General features: G+C 36.5%; 1 protein-coding gene across 2 annotated transcripts in view; it reads left to right on the forward strand.

Annotated features, from left to right (window-relative positions):
- Positions 1-20,683, forward strand: part of LOC150079322 (tRNA-queuosine alpha-mannosyltransferase) — a 178,628-nt gene that overhangs the window by 30,083 nt on the left and 127,862 nt on the right. The window contains exon 3 of one of the 2 annotated variants that reach the window (XM_090383967.1): positions 4,036-4,488. The exons of the other annotated variant lie outside the window; for it this stretch is intronic. Within the exon in view, the coding sequence (XP_090240093.1) occupies positions 4,036-4,488 (453 nt within the window). The remainder of the gene's footprint in view (positions 1-4,035; positions 4,489-20,683) is intronic. 2 annotated transcript variants of the gene reach the window in all.

Raw genomic sequence — 20,683 nt, forward strand, 5'->3', positions numbered from 1 at the left:
ATTTGATTGGATACTATGATGCAGTCACAAAAGAACTGGATGCAGGGAATAACTTTGATATTATATACTTGGATCTTAGAGAGGCTTTTGGTACTGTTGCACATGGAAGACTGCTGCAGAAATTGGAGTAGTGTATCATTGGAGGCAAATTGCTGCTATGGATAAAGGGGTGGTTGAGGGGGAGAAGACAGAGTGGTAATCAGTGGACACTGCTCATCATGGACTAATGTTATTAGTGGAGTCCCTCAGGGTTCAGTATTGGGTCCATTATTGTTTTCTGTATTTATAAATGATATTGATGATGGTATATCAAGCTTAATGTCCAAGTTTACAGATAATACGAAGGTTGGCAGGGTTGTCAAGGACACTACTGACACTATGCTGCTGCTGCAACAGGATCTGGAAAGGTTGAGCAGATGGGCTGAGAGGTGGCAAATGAAGTTTAACATTGACAAATGTAAAAATGGGAAACAGCAACCCCAGAGCAACGTATCAACTCTGTGGTACTACACTGACAGTGGTAGAGAATGAAAGGGACCTGGGGGTGGTTGTGCAGGCAGATATGAAGTTCTCTGAGCAGTGCAGACGGTCTGCAAGAGTAGCTCATGGTGTATTGTCAATGATATATATAGGAATTTTTCTAGCAGGGATAAGGAGGTGATTATTCCCTTGTATAAGGCAATGGTCAGGCCACACCTAGAGTACTGTATACAGGCCTGGAGGCCTCATTTCAAAAAGGATGTAGAGCTGCTGGAACGAGTACAGAGAAGGGCAACAAGATTAGTGAATGGAACAAAGGGGTGCTCTTACGAAGAAAGGCTTAAGTTTTGCAAATTACAGTGTCTGGAGACTAGGCACCAGCGAGGTGATCTGATAGAGGTGTATAAAGCCTTGAATGGTTTGAGCATGCTCAATGCTGATAGGATTCTTCCTCTTGCTCAGAATAATCACCTCAGAGGGCATAAATTCAAATTGAGGAAAGACAGATGTAGGATAGACGTGCAGAAATTTGCCTTTAGCCAGTGGGTGGTTGGTTGGTGTAACAGACTTCCATCCCTTGTCGTGGAAGTGGATAGCCTAAATAAGTTTAAGGCTCAGCTGGACAGGTATTTCGAATGAACAGAGGGGTGAAGTGAAAGTGGTTATTTTTTTTTTTTTTTTTGGCTGATGCTGCATAAGCTTGCTTTCTTGCATCAAATGCCTCTACTAATGCTAATGCTAACAACTCCAACACCGCTTATTGCTATGTTTGGTTATAAGAATCAGCTTTGAACACCTTTGTGATATTTTTCTAAAGCACATTTCTGGAGGTCACTACCATAAAACACTAAAAACAATTTGTAGTTTCTGGTTTATTGGTCTTTTCTGTTAGTGCAATCTATTATAAATGGGTAGTAAACTCAATCTTATTGCATTTGCAATAATATAGATAGTTGGAATTCTGTAGGTTTTTACATTATTATGGTAAAATGTGTTTCCCCTTCCATGAAATCTTCAATCATATAAAAAAACATAAATAAATTTTCAGAATCTTCTCTTTATTCCTATTTTTTAAGCTTCATAAACTTGTTACTTGGTTACTTGGTTATACCCAGGTTTACTGTTAGTAATCCTGGGTATAACCTCCATGCACAAGTACATGGTGAGTGACCAACCAGTTGTGAACCAACATAAGCAGGGGTTGAGGTGTGGTGCACACACCACATGGAGGAATGCCGCCCCTCTATGTTACCAGGCAGTACTAGGTGGTAGATGACTCTCATCAACTGGTGCAATACCACCACTTTGCTTATTGGAGGCTTGAAGTGGGGGAACCCATGTTTAGTCTCTAAAGCTAAGTTCCGGTAAACCCTTCTCTATCTCTCCATCATGCAGTGTGATTGATGACTTTTGAGATTATGATGAACATCGTGGCGAGATCCAATATTCCTTACATTTCGAGGGTACAGCTCTAAAACGGTGTTCGCAGGTGTTCTATTGGCTGAGAGGAAGGACTACGTGGCCCAGTCAGAGACAGTTGTAAGCCCTACTCCAACAACTCCAACACCGTTTATTGCTATGTTTGGTTATAAGAATCAGTTTTGAACACCTTTTGTGATATTTTTCTAAAGCACATTTCTGGAGGTCACTACCATAAAACACTAAAAACAATTTGCAGTTTCTGGTTTATTGGTCTTTTCTGTTAGTGAAGTCTATTATAAATGAGTAGTAAACTCAATCTTATTGCATTTGCAATAATACAGATAGTTGGAATTCTGTGGGTTTTTACATTATTATGGTAAAATGTGTTTCCCCTTCCATGAAATCTTCAGTCATATAAAAAAACATAAATAAATTTTCAGAATCTTCTCTTTATTCCTATTTTTTTTTTTTCATAAACTTGTTACTCGGTATCTCACTTGTGTATATTGTATTAGTTGCAATTTGTGCTTCTAATTGATTGCTTTTCTTTTTTTAAATTTTACAACCCAAAAAAAAAAAAAAAACCACTTGTTAATTTTGTTGTTGTATATTGTATCTTGTTTATATGCTATACAGTACTGCTTACAGGTATTAGATTAAATTACTTTTGAATAAATACTGTATCTACATTATTATTCATTGTGTGTTTTTTCGGCCTCTTTTAACTTGGTTACAAATTGTAAAATGCTATAAACAATACCGTACATACAGCCTGGTGAAGTTTGTTGGGGGTTATACTCTCGATGAGTTGTACTGTACATGTATTTAGTAGCTATAAGACCAAAGTTGGACTTACATACATGAAAAAAAAAAAAAAAAAAAAAACAATTAAGTATGTAAGTAGAGGTGTGCCTGTATATATGTATATATATGTGTGTGTAGATAATGTGTGGTTTGTAGAATAAATAAAGTGTCTGTGAAAATGGAAATGAAAAGTACACAAGGTGCCAGAACTAAGAGAAGTTTAAGGGATAGTAGAAAATGGAAGTGAAGTAGTGGTTAAACAGGTGAAAGAATTTGAAAAACCTAGTGTAAAAATGAACTGGGACTGAGGGGGGTGGGAAAAATATATATATATATATATATATATATATGTACAAGTAAATAAATAACACTATATTCAGATATGGGAGGGCAATTTTAGCAGGAGGTTGAATCAGGGGATGGCAAATATGCAGAATGTGAATATAGTAGGTGGCAAATATGCAGAATCTGAATATAGTAGATGAAAATATGATACATAGCCAGGAAATTCATCAGGGCACTACTCTTGACCATGTATCAGGCACTGCATTTCCAAATCTGTAGTATTAGAAAAAGGGGGCAAATATGTGGCCTTTTATCATAATACTATAGACAAGGTAGTCCCTATGCAGTGTAAAAAATGTAAATTAAAATAAATACAAATATATACATATTTACAAAAGTGTGATGTGGAATATAATACAAATGTATGTGAAGCGCATGAAAAAGAATAGACAAGCAAATGGTATAGGAAATGGTAAATTCTAGGGGAGAAAAGATGTTTAAGAGAAGGCGAAAATAGCGATAGGATTAAGGATAGACGGAGCGTTCGTATCACCCTCGTATTGCACTAATAGTTTTACGAATGGGAAAAAGAAAAAGACAGTATAAAGATAAAAAGTGTAGAAAAAGTCATTAAAAATACCGAACTTACTGGATGTGTAAGGCCCAACCTTAAAGAAAGGGTTCTGGTATAAGCAAGCGTTAGTAAAAATGGGTGTTAATACCATAGGCTTGTAGAGAAGAAGGGAAATCGAAACCAGAATTAAAAGTTACCTGGAGTCATTAAGTATAGTGGAGGAGCGACGTACACAGCCAAGATATGAAAGGGAGAAAATGACAAGTTGTGGCTTGTCATTTACTCCATTGTAATTACACTTGATAGGTAAGCAACCCTACTCAATGCTACTCAATGTATATATAGACAAATACATTTGTCTATATATATATATTTAATTAAAGAAGCTTTCTTTCCTAGTTTAAGTCATTTTAATATATAATTTACCAAGTAATCTTACTTTGATAATAATAGTCCCTTTCTTTCTCTAGTTTGGTTGCAGATGAGATTGTGTTTAATTCCCATTACAATCAGGAATCTTTCTTAAGAAGTTTAAAATCATTTTTCAAACTAATGCCAGATAATAGACCCAAAGGATTGGAAGAAGTAATCAGACCTAAGTGTTCTGTGTTATATTACCCATTAGTGTTACCTGCATATATTTTTCGCTCAGGTGTTAACCATATGAAGAGTTCAGGAGGTTGTATCTCAAATAACTCAGCTAATTTTCATGACAATCAGCAGAAAGGATTATGTTCTTTTCTAAATTCTGAAGAACAAAATGAACCTTCTACATATGTAAAAGATTCAGATACCTCAAAATATCATGCTGAAGAAATCCATCAGACAGTGCCTTCAAAATTTAAAGAAAATTGTGCTGTTCAAGCAGCAAGTAATCAAGAAGATTATTGTGAGAAACTCCATATTGTTTGGCCTCACAGATGGTGAGTACATAGTTTTGGATTTTTTTTTTGGCTGTATATTTGAAAGGAAAATTTTGCCAATTTAGCTTACGGTTCTTAAGGGTGCTGACTTCTGATACCTCATATGTGGTGTACATGATGTATCAGAAATCCAGACCATTAGGAAATGAGGCATTTTCTCTGAGCTACAGAAATACTCTTCTGATACCTGTTTACATATTTCAGGAATCGAAATACCCTGATGGCTTTCTACTTTTCCCTATGGGGATACTTAAAGTCTGTTAGTTATAATCCCAAAACCAAAGAGTATTGCATTACTGAGGTAAAAATTTGGAAAGCATGTTCTCAGATCAGTGTTTCTGTCTTAAGATGGTTCAACAAAACACTTGTGCAAGAATTCATATACATTAGCATTAGTAGAGGCTTACGATGCAAGAAAGCAAACTTACATAGCATCAGCCAAAAAAAAATAAACAAATAAAAAAAATAATAAAATAAAAAATAACTTTCCATTTCCAAAAAAAAAAAAAAAAAACTTCCCATTTCATCCATCCATTTGCTCCAAAAGTTTGTCCACTTCTTCCTTGAATTTATTTAAGCTATCAACTTTCACAACGACAGGTGAAAGTTTGTTCCGGCAATCAACTACTTGCTGGCTAAAGGCAAATTTCCGCACATCTCTTCGACAACTGTCTTTCCTCAATTTCAGTTTATGCCCTCTCAGATTTGTAATCTTCGCAAGAGGAAGAATCCCATCAGCATTGAGCCTGCTCAATCCATTCAAGGCCTTATACACCTCAGTTAGATCACTTCGCAGGTGCCTAATATTGAGATGCTGAAATTTGCAAAAATGAAGCCTTTCTTAAACAAATAAATTTTCTATTTATACTCTGGGACGACCAAACAGTCAGAGGAGTTCCCAAGATAGACAGAATACAAGAAACAGCACCGAATTAACAGTCATGGGCTTGAACCCCGATCACTCAAGGCACGTGTACATATGCAACCGTGCGCCTGACCACTTGGCTAGAACGGCCAATTTTGGTAAGAGCAACCAATCTAATTGCCTTTCTCTGTACTCGTCCCCTGTATGCAGTACTCAAGGTGTGGCCTGACCATTGTCTTACACAAAGGGATAATCACCTTCTTATCCCTGCTAGCAAAATTCCTGTATCATTGACAAGACCCCATAAGCTACTCTTCCAGCCTGTCTGCACTACTCAGAAAACTTCATATCTCACTGCACAATTGCCCCCAGGCCTTTTTCATTCTCCACTACCCTGAGAGCAACATCACACAGTTGGTACATTTCTCTGGGTTACTGCTACCCATATGCAGTACTTTGCATTTGTCAATGTTAAACTTCAGTTGCTACTTTTCAGTCCATAGGCCCAACTTTTCTAGATCCTGTTGCAGTAGCATACTGTCATTAACAACTCTGCTAACATTTGTATTATCTGCAAACTTTGACATTAAGCCTGATTTACCTTCATTAATATCATTGATAAATACAGAAAACAATAAATCGGTTAACTACTGAGTGCCAGGTACTCAGGATGCAGGGTCTGTAGTCACAAATGGTTGTTAGAGTAGTATCTCAAATAGAGAGCTTTATGGTAACTGAAAAAGGTTTATAGTACCCCGGCTTGGCCTAAAACTGAGGAACTAACGAAAGCAATGTCTGTTTGAGTCTTTCCAGTTGTTGCGAATGACAAGAGTGGGAGAAGTGATTCTGACTCCTTTCTGGAGGAGCGATTAGTCTTGGGGAAGCGACTAGCAGGTGAGGGCCATGCAAGACTCTGTGCAGGCATCTCCCCACCACCACCACCGCAACACTGGCTCTCTAAGTACCTCCTTGCCAGGACAACTCCAGCTTTGAAAATTGTTAAAAAATACTTCTCATCACAAAATTTATAAATGATCTTTTTTGTAGAAATATTAACTAACTATTTAACAACCTTTTTGTCACCAAAAGGAGAGCTACTTAGTACAAAGAAGCGCGAAGTGCTATTGAAGTGCAATAAAAAATTGGTTGTTTAATTTTAACACAAAAAGTAAATGATAGATTTCAATTGAAATGGTTTTCCCTTGATAAGCATCAAATAATGCATAGCTAATGTGATTTTTAAATTTTTAGCTCCATTGGTGATGGAAATAGGGGGGGGGACACAAAAATTACTCACATTTTCCTGTCTGGCGTCGCCATTTTTAATTTTAAAATTATATTTTAAACCTACTCATTGAGCTCTTTCCAATGGCGTATAATAAGCTATAAGGTGTAGACAATATTTTTGTTCCCCCATTTCTCAGACAAATTTTTGCAACAACGATCAATATGGCATTATGTTGGCCCACACGATGTACAAACCCATGCAAAATTTCAAGTCAATAGGTTGAGTGGTTCCAGAGATACAATGCTGTGACCGACAGACAGACAACCGAGTGACATTATAAGGGTCCTTCGTTAGACTACGGACCCTAAAAATGGACCCAACACCGAACCCTGGGGGAATCCACTAATAACATTAGTCCACGAAGAGCAGTGTCCACTGATTATCACTCTCTGTCTTCTCCCACTCAACCATCCTTTCATCCATTGCAGCAACTTGCCCTTAATGCCATACTTCTCCAACTTGTATAATAGTCTTCCATGTGCAACAGTATCAAAAACTTTCCTGAAATCCAAGTACAGTAAACCCTCACTAATCTGGTTAAGGTCAATCCAGATCGACATATGAAAAATTCTGTTCACAGTTGAGTACTTTGAAAGACACATGGGATTTAGGAAGGTAGATGAGGAACTCTCACTGCGTGCTGATTGACTGCACAGAGAGAAGGATGAAACATACATTACACTGTATTGTGTGTTGTTCAATATTGTTGACTCTGAGTCAGACAGATGTTACCGCTTATATCGCTTCATTTGTGTACTTCTATATACGTATATACATATGTTCATAAGTTAACATACTTTAAATATAATTATAGGTTCTGAAGAATGAAAAAGTGAAATAAAGGAAAGCACTTTACTTTTAACTATCATTAACAAGCTCAAAGTAATAGAACAACTTGAAAATGGTGTTCCTGGAAAAAAAAAATTGCTGAAGAATTTGGTATTGGCCAACAGGCTGTGTCAGATATTAAAAAAATAAAAAGAATCTATACAGACATTTCCTTTAAAATTTTATATGGGGAGTGAGAAATGTAGTGTATCAAATAGACAGATATTAAAAAAGCCAAAAGAAGTGTTGCTTGAAGAAGCTGTCTTTAACTGGTATTCACAGCAATGATCTAGTGGCATTTCTTTGTGACTATAACGCCACCTGATAAATGTATAAAAAGACAAAAGACAATACATTTATCCATCAATCGATGGATAAATGTATTGTCTTTTTATAGTATTTAAATACGGCTTTACAATGATATTTCTTTAACTTTTTTTTTCATCAGCACTACATATATCATTAAATTTTGCATTTATTTGTGTTCTAAGTTTTCTGTCTTTTAGGGCTAATCTGAATTATCGCTTAATCCAGATGACCTCTCCCCCAGTTACTCCGAATTAGCGAGGATTTACTGTATATGATATTAAAATTATTTTTTGCATCAAGTTCCTTGTGTGACCACATCATAATATCCAATCAAATTTGTCAGAAAAGACTTCCTCTTAACAAACCCACTAGGTGCCTTTCTGATGTTTAACTTCAACAATTTCTCCTCCACTTTGCTCTCAGTTATTACAAAATCATTTAGTTCCCTGATAGAGTTTAATAAGCTTCTGTTCTCCACTTTCCTACAGAATTCCTCATGTGTGAATGTAAATGCAAAATACTCATTCAGTTTCTCAGCTATCTGAGCAGGATCATCTACAGTTAAACCATCGATATCAATCAGACCAATCTGATTCATACCCTTCCTTTTAGAGTTTATATCATTAAAGAATCTTTGCAACATTTGCCAAAGATTTCTCATAATCTGCCTTTGCTTACCTAACCTCCTTTGTGACTTGATAACAGACTAGCTTATATCTACTGTAGGCCTCTGTGTCGCCGACAATTAATATGCATCCCATGCATTTTTCTTTGCCACTAGTCTCATTAGTTCATCTGACATCCATTTAGGCCTAAACTTTGAACAGTATTTCTTAGTTGGTATGTAAAGCCTTGTAGCTTCCAAGATTAATTCCTTGAATACTTCCCATTTAGAATTTGCTGTTGGTAACATCATCAGTTGGTCCCACTGTATGGAATTTAAAAAATCTCTGAGACCACTATAGTCATCTTCACGAAAGCAAAATCCCAAAATCCCTTCCCTTCACCACTGATGGTAGTTACATCTTTGAGTAATCATCAGCACACTGTGATCACTGCCACCTAGTGGTTCCTGTATCTGTAAATTCTTAATGCATGAATAATCACTGCTGATAATCAGATCAAGAGTATTACTCCTTCTGGTTGCCTCTCGAACGTGCTGCTGTAGAAAACAATCATTCAGTAAATCCACAGATGTCTTGCTAGTGTAAAAGTAACCAATCCACAAGTTCCAGTCATCTGAAAATTTAAAATTCCCCATTATAAGTCATTCTGATTTACTGGCGCACACTATTTCTCTGTATATTTGTTCATTGTACTCATCAGAGTCATTAGGCCTATAAAAAACTCCTACCCTCATTTTTGCTTTCCCAGTGCTTATATCACACCAAACTGACTCAACATTGCACTGTTCACCCATGTCAACTGGATGCACTTCCTTAGATTTTACCTGTTTCTTAACTAACAGCATAACCCTCCTCCCTCCCTTCCTATCCTGTCTGTCCTTTCTGTACACATTGTACTCCCCAAATTCCAATTCTGCATTCCTTATATCTGTGTGACACCATGTTTCTGATATCCCAACAATATCTGCCTTTGACATCTTGACCAGCACTTCAAATTCTTCATATTTATTCACTATACTCCTAGCATTGGTGTACATGCAAGTATACATGCACCTGTTTTTACTCTTAGTTACCCTAACGTAGCCCAAGTATTTACTTGTTTTAAGATGACTCCCAGCAGTTCTAGAAATCTCGAGCACCTTGCTTTCCAGGCTGCTGCTCACTCCGATAGAAGTAGTGCAAGAATCGCTTTCACCTCTGCTTGTGGCCATTTTTAATCTATTCGTCTGTGTATCCCTCCCAAGCTAATAGTTTTCTTACCCTGCCATGATAACACTGCCTAGATAGCATAAGCAAATATTCTTGCACCCTTTCTATGTAAGTGTATTCCATCCCTGTAGAAGCAGTCTCTCCTGTTAACAAGCACAGTTCATGCTGAGAAAATTCTACCCCATGGGCCTTGCACAATCTCTCCAGGGCCGAATTGATTGACAAAGCTCTCATCATATACTCCCTCCTATTGTGTCAAATTTAAATTTCAAATTTAACCTTAACTCGCGACTTTCTTCAGCATTGACCTGTACTTGTTAATAAGTAAATCCACAGATCTCCTACACTTAATGTCTTTAGTGCCAACATGTACAACAATATCAACTTTTGCCCCCTGGCAGACATAGCCTGGTCCTATTCCACCTACCCTTTTTGCAATATATATCTTTCTCATTTCCCTGACAATTGAGTCACCGACAATAACTAACTCCTGTTGGACCAGCGCATTCTGCCCTGAAGATTGCCGCTGTATTGCCTGATACACAGAAGTGAGCTCTGGCATTGAGTTTGGCAGCTGAGAGTTTGATGGGCCCCCACATTTTCTTCCTTCAAGGGCACTATCCGACTCCTCAAACTCTAATAGATGCCCATCAGAAAGCTGTTGGCACCTAATTTCTTGACACTCTCTGTACCTAGCGTGCACAAAGATATCATCCATGGCTGTTTCATGTCCATCTATATATGCATACAGATGTCAGTGGCAATCAGCTTGAACAATAAATGAATTAAATACACAAAGGGTACTAGGAAAGTTTTGCAATATGACGCAACAATGAATCACAGGAAGCTGCTTGTTACTGCATGTTGAGACATGTTCATACGTGCATAGTAGCCGCCGCGCCAAGTCGATGGGCTCAGTTATTCATTAGTAGTGAGAGTGTAAAGTGCTTGCGATGGCATCGTGGTCACGAAATGAGATAAGGACAGTTTTGTGGTATAATTTCGTGTGTGGTTTAACCATAGACCAGTGCTTAGAAGAAATGACTCTTGCACTAGATGATGATTGTCCACATCGTACAACGATATTCAGGTGGTATAGAGAATTCCAAAGGGGAAATTTCACTCTGGAGGATTCTGAGAGGCCGGGAAGGCCACGAACGTCAGTTACGGAGGAAAACGTTACTGCTGTGAGGAAAATGCTTGATGAAAACAGGCGAGTGACCTACCAACAGATAGAGGATACTTTGGGCCTAAATGCACCAGCAATTCGTTCGATCTGCAAGATCATTTGCACGTGAAGAAACTTTGTTCTCTCTGGGTGCCGCATCAACTGACTGAAGAGCAGATGACACGACGTGTGACTTGGTGCCGGGAGATGTTAAAAAAGTTTGATAAGGGACAATCTTGGTATGTGAACAACATCGTGACAGGTGACGAGACTTGGCTGTACTATTACGATCTGCCGACCAAGGCTCAAAACAAAGTTTGGGTCTTTGATGATGACGACACACCCGTAATTGTCAGAAAATCCCGATCTGTAAAGAAGAAAATGATAGCTGTATTTTTCAAATCGAGTGGAATTGTGGAACGTGTCATTTTGGACACGCAGAAGACAGTCACAGCTAAGTGGTATACTGAACAGTGCCTGCCTAAAGTCATTGGATCTATGAAGAACCTGCGGCCCAAGTCAAGAATGGACACCTGGTACCTCCATCACGATAATGCTCCAGCTCACCGTGGCAAAGCCTGCACCGAATATTTGACCACGACAGGACTGAAACTTCTCGAGCACCCTCCCTACAGTCCAGACCTTGCTCCCTGCGACTTTGCACTGTTCCCGCATGTGAAAATGAAGCTGAAAGGGAGGCAGTCTTCCAGTGATGAGGACCTTCTACGGGCTTGGGACAACGAGTGTGCTTTACTCCCTAGTGAAACTTGGCAGAACTGGTTTAAAGATTGGTTTCGAAGGATGGAGAGGTGTATTGAATGTAGAGGAAATTACTTTGAAAAAATTAAATAAACAAAGCTGTATTGCAAAACTTTCCTAGTACCCTTTGTATATTGTTTCATTTTCCCTAAATCCAGACTTCTGATACCTTGTATAATACAGCAGAGTTTCTTAACCATCCACTGTTCATCATCATCATCAGCCATTTTCAATCCACTGCAGGATGAAGGCCTCTCCAGCAACTTTCCAGTTCCTTCTGTTTTGAGCACTGGCCATCCATTTACTACTCAAAAACTCATGAATTTCATCTATCCACCTCCGCCTTTGTCTTCCAGGTTTTCTTCTAGCTCCTCTTGTGTACCATTCTGTTATTTTCTTAGTCCGTCTGTCATCATGTCTTTGAGCTATGTGTCCTGCCCAAGACCATTTTAGTTCTTTAGTTTTGATAAGAATGTCCTTTACTTGAGTTTGCTGCCTAATCCATGTGTTTCTCTTCTTATCTAACAGTGTGATTCCCAATATAATTCGTTCCATTCTTCGCTGTGTAGTTCTTAGCTTCTCTTCCATTCTTTTGGTGAGTGCCCAAGTTTCACTTCCATAAGTCATGGTGGGGAGTATACATTGATTCATTATTTTACGTTTCAGACAAACTGGGATATTGCTCTTCAGTATGTGACTATATTTCCTGAATGCTATCCATCCAAAATTTATTCTTCTCTTGACTTCCAGCCATTTATCATTATTACAGCTAATAACTTGTCCCAGATAAGTATATGACTCCACCTTTTCAATTACTGCTCCTTCAATCATTATTTCCCTTTCCGTGGCATACTTGTTCATCATTACTTTTGTTTTAGCCATATTCATCTTTAGTCCAAAATCCTTACTAACTGTGCATAACTGATTAAGATTTTCCTCTAATTCTTTGGGATCGTGGCTTATGACCACAATGTCATCTGCAAATCGTAAATGGTTTAGGTACTCTCCGTTCACATTGACTCCTTTCTGCGACCAGTCTAATCTTCTGAAAGCTTCCTCAAGGGCAGCAGTAAACAGCTTCGGAGATATTGTCTCCCCTTGTCGAACTCCTTTCTCGATTTTAAATTTGCTACTGTCTTTGTCTAGTCTAATAAAGGATGTAGCACTCTCATATATTTTCTTCAAAATCATAATATATGGAGTATCTATGCCTTGTCTTTCCAGTGCCCGAAACATTGCCTTATGCTGTATGGAGTCAAATGCCTTTTCATAATCCACAAATGCCAGGCATAATGGTGTTTGATATTCATTTGCTTTCTCCATTAGCTGTGATATTACTTGAAGGTGATCCATAGTTGAGAATCCTGTCCTAAAGCCAGCTTGCTCTTTTGGTTGATTCTCATCAAGTATTCTTTCTAATCTGTTAGTAATGACCCTTGTGAACAACTTGTAGATATGGGATAACAAGCTAATTGGTCTATAATTTCCAATTTCTGATTTATCTCCTTTCTTATGCAGCAAAACTATGATTGCATTATTCCACTGCTTAGGCATCACACCTTTTCTAATGCACTTTGTGAAGAGCCTTGCCAGTTTTTGTGTTATGTCTCTTCCTCCCAATTTTAACAACTCTACAGTAACTTCATCTTCCCCCGGGGCTTTCCGATTCTTCATTTTCTTCAATGCATGTTCTACCTCATCAGGAAGAATATCGGGTATGTCGTATGTGTTGCTACTTTGCAATCCATCTTCCCCACTGCTGGCATCATTCCCCTGCTCCTTGTATAATTCTCTATAGTAGTCTTCTGCTATTTGAATTATGCCTTCTCTGCTGTGTATAAGTACACCATCGCTATTCTTCAGTTTCAGTATCATTTGTCTTTCTGTATTACTGCTCATGGCTGCTGATTTAAATCCTTTGTCCTTAATGCTTGTTCTACTTTTCTTGTGTTAAATCTTCTTATGTCCTCTCTGAGTCTCTTTCTAATGGCTTTGCATAACTCAGTATACTCAATTTTCTCCCTGTCAGTGTTTTTCTTGCTCTTCATGTGTCGTCTTTGGTTCATCATGACAAGTGTTTCTTGACTAATTTTTTCTTCTTTGGATTTCTGTTTCCCTATAGGTTTCTTGGGCTTTATCACTTTCCACTGTTAGTTTTCTCAATTTCAATGAATCAAAATTTCTTTTCTAGTCTATCAAACTTTTTTCTCTTCTCTCGAATCCCTGTGTTTTATGTTTTTAATTTATTATGGTGTCTTTCAACACTCAGGATATAATAGAATCATTATGTTACATATATTTGCAGTTAAAATTATACAGTATACTTAGAACATCACCAGAGGAAAATAATAATGAAAGACAAAATGACCTAAAATAAACTTGTAGGGGAGATAATATTATTTTAATGTTTAGGGAATTGTTTGCTACCTTCTTTTTTAATAGTATAAATGGAGGGGCTAAGGTAAAGAAAGCCTGCACGAGAAGCATGCAAAAGTTTGATGAAATTTACCCGTAAAAGTACTTTGCCGTAGTGGCATTTGTATTGTTGCTCGCTCGGTAAACAGACTGTGGGTGTTATCGGTCTAGAGTAGAAGTTGAATCCCACGGGAGCTTGAAACCCTCCCGAAGTGGAGGGGAGTAACCTGACCTTTTTTCTTTAGAATCACTAATTGAATTAACTAACTGAATCATGAACGGAGTCATATTGGAAGTTCTGGCGTCGTAAAAAATGTTCATAACATAGTTTCACCAGTAAACTTTTTTGAAAATTGCCGTGCTTCTCGTGTGGGCTTCCTTTGTTTTTTTTTTTTTCTTAATAAACAGTTTATCTACTATTCCACCAGCGATTCTAAAGAAAAAAAGTCAGGTTACCCCCTCCACTTCGGGAGGGTTTCAATCTTCCATGGGATTCAATTTCTACTCCTGACCAATAACACCTACCGTCTGTTTACCAAGCGAGCAACAATACAAATGCCGTTACAGCAAAGTACTTTTACTGGTAAATTTCATCGAACTTTTGCGTGCTTCTTGTGCAGACCTTCTTTACCTTTGCCAATGGAGGTTTTTTAATGTAATTATTTAAGTTGGGCTCTTATTGTGTTTAATATTTATTAATGATATTGTAGATATTTCGAGTTGGATGTCTAAGTTTACTGATGATACAAGGATGGGCAGGGTAGTTTCAAGGACTTCTAGATTAATAAGCAGAGGTGGGCTAAAAAATGTCAGTTATGGTATAATATTGATAAACCAAGGTTCTGCACTTGGATAGTAATAATTCCAGAATAACTTGCCATTTGGATAGCACCATAATCAAGGCAGTTGATAAGAAAAAAAGACTTAGGGGTAATTGCACAGTCCATGAAGTTCTCTGAACAGTGTTGTGGACAGGCTGCTTCAGCAGCTCATGGTATATTCTCATTGATATGGAAGAAGTTTGCTAGCAAGAACAAAGAGGTGATTATCCCATTTTATAAATCAGTGATCAAGTCACATCTGTAATACTCTTAAGGTGCCTCCGTAGCCAGGTGGGCAGGAGCAGCAGTGTGTAGCACACGCTTCTTGATTAGACCGGGGTTTGAGCCCGTGACCACCAAATATGGAGGATGCGGAAAGGTCATGGAATGACCACCACATAATCCCGGAGCAATATGGCTTTAGTTGATAATGCTACTTAAAAAAAAAAAAACCAAATAAATAACAACAGTAATACTCTTATATAGGTTTGGAAGCTTCTTTCTAGGAAGGATATGGATCTGTTGGATAGGGTGCAGAGGAGAACAATGAAATAATTTGGGCATACAAAAGAGTATTCTTACCAGGAAAGACTGGTGTTTGCAGTATCTGGAGACCAGGCATCTGAATGGTGATGTGACTGAACTGTTTAAAGCTTTATAAGGGTTGAGTGAACAAAATGCTAATGGCATCTTTACTCGTTTTCAGTAAAATGAGTAAAAATGCCATTACTCATTTTACTGGACGAGTCACACACAAAAGAGGATATAAATTTAAGTTGAAAATAGATGTTTGCAGATAAATTGTGCAGAAATTTGCATTGAGCCAGAGAGTAACTGATCTTTGGCATAAGCTTTCCCCTTCTGTTATGTGGATAGTTTGAATGAATTTAAAGAAGCTTTTTTTTTTTTTTTTTTTTTCAGTAAGCTGGAATCATTTTGCCAACACTAATACCAATTCCTATTTTATCCAGTTATGTATGTACCAATAGATCGGAAACAGGCCGACAGCTGTTTCTGCAGCAATTTTGCATATGCTGAATTCTGTGCATTTAATTAGCCCAAGATCAAATCAACATTTTTTTTTTCCCACAGGAACATAATACAGTAGACTCTCGATTTTCTGGGATAGATGGTAAAAAACAAATCCCGGATAATCGATTTCCCAGTTAATCCAAAAATACAAAAGTCCCTGACATACGTAAGAGATACGTTCCAGGACTTCTTACTTCGTCGAGTTTTACGTAACTCGTGAATGACTAATAACATATTGCAACTATATTATTATTGACAAATCTGAATTCTGCGCGATACTTGTTAATGTTTGGCTGTTTTCATACATCCTTAGTAGTTTAATTTTCTGATCCAAATCGATTGCTTTCCTTTTGTTGGTAGATTTACTAGTAGCATTGCCAGTTATTCTCTTAGTCGGCACCATGATAACGATCAAAACAAAATTTTCTGGAAAGAACTTCACAGGGTTATGTGGAAAACACTATTAACACCTCACGCGAACTCACATTTTACTAAAGCACATTTCTGGAGGTCACTGCATTTAAACTTTCCGGGTTACTGGGCTTTTCTGTTCTTGCATCTAATTATAAACGGGTAGTAAACTTGATCTTATTGCATTTGCGATAATACCGATAGCTGAAATATGTGGGTTTTTATGTTATTATGGTGAAATGTGTCCCCTTCACTGAAATCTTTAGTCATATAAAAAAAAAAAAAAAAAAAAACCATAAATAAATTGTAAGAATCTTCTCTTCTTTCCTATTTTTTTGTTTGTTACTCCATATCTCACTTGTGCAATTTGTGTATGCCGTGATCATCATTATTGATTGCTTATTTTATTTATTATTTTTGCTTTAAATTTTACAATCCTAAAAAAAAAAATTGAGCAAAAAAAATTACATAAATACATAGTTGCGTAAGTCGGAGACTTACTGTATCGAAAAATGTTCAGCAACCTACGTAAAAAATATGCTGATAGATAAAAAACTCACTGCGTCCCTTTATTTTTTACGATGTCGATTTTATATCTAATAGCTTCCCTTTATTTTTTACGATGTTGATTTTATATCTAATAGCGTCCCTTTATTTTTTACAATGTTGCGTATGGTTTGGTCACCAACATTATAATGGTTCTTTACAGATTTAATGGATGCACCGTTTTCAAACTTTTGAATAATTTCAAGTTTTTGTCTGAAAACGCAACTCTTTTGCATTTAGCCATCATTTTCGCGATTTCTAAACAAAAAAAAAATTTACTGTAAAAAAAATTCTGACATCCCTTACCAAAATAACGAAACAAAATTTGTACTTTTGCGCTGCAACGGAACATAACAATCGACGCGATGCGCTAAAACAGTGGTTTTCAACCGGGTTACCATGGCACCTCAGGGTGTTGCAACATTCTAGGGGTGCCATGTAATTTGGGTTTAAGTTACTTAAACTTATTATTTTTTAAAATTTATATGTTTATTTAATTATAAAATGGTGTACAGTATCTTTTTAATTTTGTGGTGCTCTATAATTGATGTTTACTTAGTACCTCTATATAAAAAATAAAATTATTATATACTGTATATATATAATTTGTATTATGTAATGTAATTTTTATAATTATATTATTGTAATAACTGATATAACATGTATATTTTTTTTATCTTTTATATATATTTTTTTATCTTTTATATATATACAGAGAGAGAATCGGATCTAACAAGCAGAAAATTGAGTAGGGGTGCAAAATAAAATAAATTACTTAAGGGTGCTGTTATTAAAAAAGGTTGAAAACCACTGCACTAAAACAAACTGAACATTTGGTCTCTCCTTTTTTTTTTTTTTTCTTTTTTTTTTTGAGCAACGGGTGTGAAGACAGCGGGGATTGCAAGATAATAGGTGCACTAATCTCACAATGACGACTTATAATGCCACTTGTCACTTAGTTATGACTTACAAAATATCTGTTTATACCTATTTTAGTTATTACTTGAATTTTATGACTTCTGGTTGATTTTTTTTTTTTTTTAATTTAGAGTCTTGAAGTGTCCCGGTTAATCGAGAGTCTGCTGTATATGCTAACTCCCCAAATACAGTAACTGCCCCATAATGCAGGTCTCTTTCTTCCGTCCTGTTATGAAACAAATCCGATCTTGATTGATTCAACATAAAGCAATTTGCAAATCACTGAAGTTCTGCTGGATTTCAGAATACACCAAAAGTTCATTCCAGAAATGAAAATGCAGATCAAGCTACTAAATGCTCAGTTGCCTTTTATTTCACAAAAGCATAGGCCCCTATTCTTTATTGTAAACTGATCATCAAACAACCATGTCATAATCAATGAAAGCAACTATGACATTCACAAACTAACAATAAAATCTTCAGCTTAAATATGAGCAGCAACTGTGGTGCTCCAGTCTTCAAAAGAACTGACAGGAAAAAGTTTTTTTCTTGACAGAATACGGATTGGTCACACATCTGTTTCTTTTCATGGGCAGAGATCCTCCTGAGTGTTTTTTTTTTTTTTTTTTAGAAAACCCAAAACACGAGAGGTATTAGAACCTATAGTACTTGGTACCGTGCTTGGGTTGTAGGTTGAGAAGATGAAAGAAGATATCTGTTGGCATTAGACTTGAACTTCTATAGACTGTAATTTTCAGGAAATATGTATGAAGGAAGGTTGTTCCAGAAAATAGCAGTTGAATCAATAAATGAGGAAGATGAAAAGTTGGTTCTATAAGTTTGAAGTTGGACAGTAAATGGATGTTGGCTGGTGGTGGCACATGTTTGGACTGTTTTGAAATAGAGAGAGAGCGGGAATTGTAGAAGCCAATTCAGAAAAACAGTGCCCATTGAAATATCTGTAGAAAAGGCATGCAGCAGAAACAGTACATCTGTGAGACAACAAGTGGAGAGACTGTTAGAGATTAGTCATTAATTAACCTAACTGCCCTCTTCTGAATGGAATCTAGAAGCCTGAGAGAGGTTTTGGGGGCACCGCCCCAGATGTGGGAACAATATTCCATGGTAGGGCGGATTTGTGATTTGTACAGAGTGAACGGCTGTTTGGAAGAAAAGTAACGCTCAGAGTTAAAGAGGCAACCAAGTTTTTTATATGCAGAGGAAGCAATATTTGTAATGTGCTTGTGCTAAGAGAGAGAGATTAGAAGTCAGGGACCAGAGTGTGTATTCTGTTATTCTTTGTCAACTGTAAAACATATCTTTATAGACTGCTTACGCTATCAGACTAACATGACTATAACCCTTAACTTATTAGCAGTACATAACCTTATAGAAAATGCTAACTTTGTTGAATTATTTACTTACTTGAAATGAACTTGCGTATAATTGCCTTTGATTGATTGCTATACCTCTTCCCTTTTATATGAGCAGACACATTATGGTCATTGCAGCTCTTGTACCATTAACCACCAATAACTAATAAAAATTGCATAAGAGAGTACATCATTTTTGTGCTTAGCTATACAAGCTAAAAAAATTTGCATAAGGTTATCATATTTGAATCATTCAAAGTGATTTTCCTTATTCTCAAATGTCAAATAAGTAACACTTTCCCCTAGAAGTATGTTGTTACTCTTCTCAGGAATAGTAATAATTGCCTGGAGTGTCATCACCCAGATAGCTTCATTTCGGAGATAGTCGTCATCTCATTGATGGGTGAGAACATGTTGCAATTACAGGAGCTCACATCTTAGTTGTAAGTTATCTGCACAATATATGAGATGCCAAGAGGTACAGACAGTTACAATCCCTAATAAGTTAGGTCATGAGACTTCAAGCAATGTAAAATTTATATAACTATTGTATAGGGAGTGTACAGCATCATTTTTATGTGTAACTATACAAAAAACAAACAAAACAAATCTGCTTAGGAGCATAATTATATTCGATCTCATGTTGTGGATCACTTAACAATGATAAAATAATTTTCAAATTTCAGTCAAGATTACATGTGTTTATGAAATTGGGCCTTACCAGATATATCAATATGAGGCTTCATGCTGCAATTAGATGGCTCTGCTGATCTTTAGTGCTGGTGCTGAATGCAACATTTTCGGAGCACCTTGCTCTCTGGTTTACTTTTAGTAAGTAGTTTTAGTTTTCTGTGATTAGTACTTTTGTATATTTATCTTGTTTTTCTAAAATGGTTTAAGTCTGAATTCAGAAATTATAAAATAGCCAATGCTATTTTGATCTTTTCAAAATTACAAGAAGTACGAGAACTTTCTCGTGCTCTTGTATTTTTCTGGCTTATAGTTTGCCTAATAAATGCAATGGTCTTAATGCTTATAGAAGAATGAACTTTTCTTTTAACAAGAGTTTTCTTCCCTATTTTTAAATCAGTTGGCTTTACCAAAAGATTAATGTACCATTTATTTTAAAAGATGAGAAATCCTGTTTTGGAACTTTCTGGTTCATAATCAGATAGTAGGTTGTCTTTAATGACAGTTCTGCTGTTTTCTCAAGGAATTGTCAAAGAGACCAATGTCCTCAAAATCTCGAGACCATTGACATAAATTAAATAAGTTTGTAACTTTTAAATGAAAGAGGTAAACTTATATTATATACCATTAACTGAAATAATTAAAACAAAAAAAAAGAAGTTAAATAGAAAAAAAATTAGCTGTTGTATTAAAAATGTATGCATGCATCAAGACTGTCAATTCACGAGGGTTATTGTCCAGTTTTTGGATTTCTACATACATTTTGACTAATTGTAGTGAAATTTGATACTTTCCAGCTGCCTGGACTCAATTTAGTCGGATATTTCAAAATTTCTGTCCCAAAATGGAGACTGTTTTATTTTATTGACAGACAGACAGAAAAAGAGAGAATGACAAATTCTGACAATTATATGTGTAGAGATATCTACAAAAAACA

The sequence above is a fragment of the Mastigoproctus giganteus genome, chromosome 10 (genome assembly GCF_048544385.1).
Source record: "Mastigoproctus giganteus isolate SK-2022 chromosome 10, ASM4854438v1, whole genome shotgun sequence".
Classification (NCBI taxonomy): Eukaryota; Metazoa; Arthropoda; class Arachnida; order Uropygi; family Thelyphonidae; genus Mastigoproctus; species Mastigoproctus giganteus.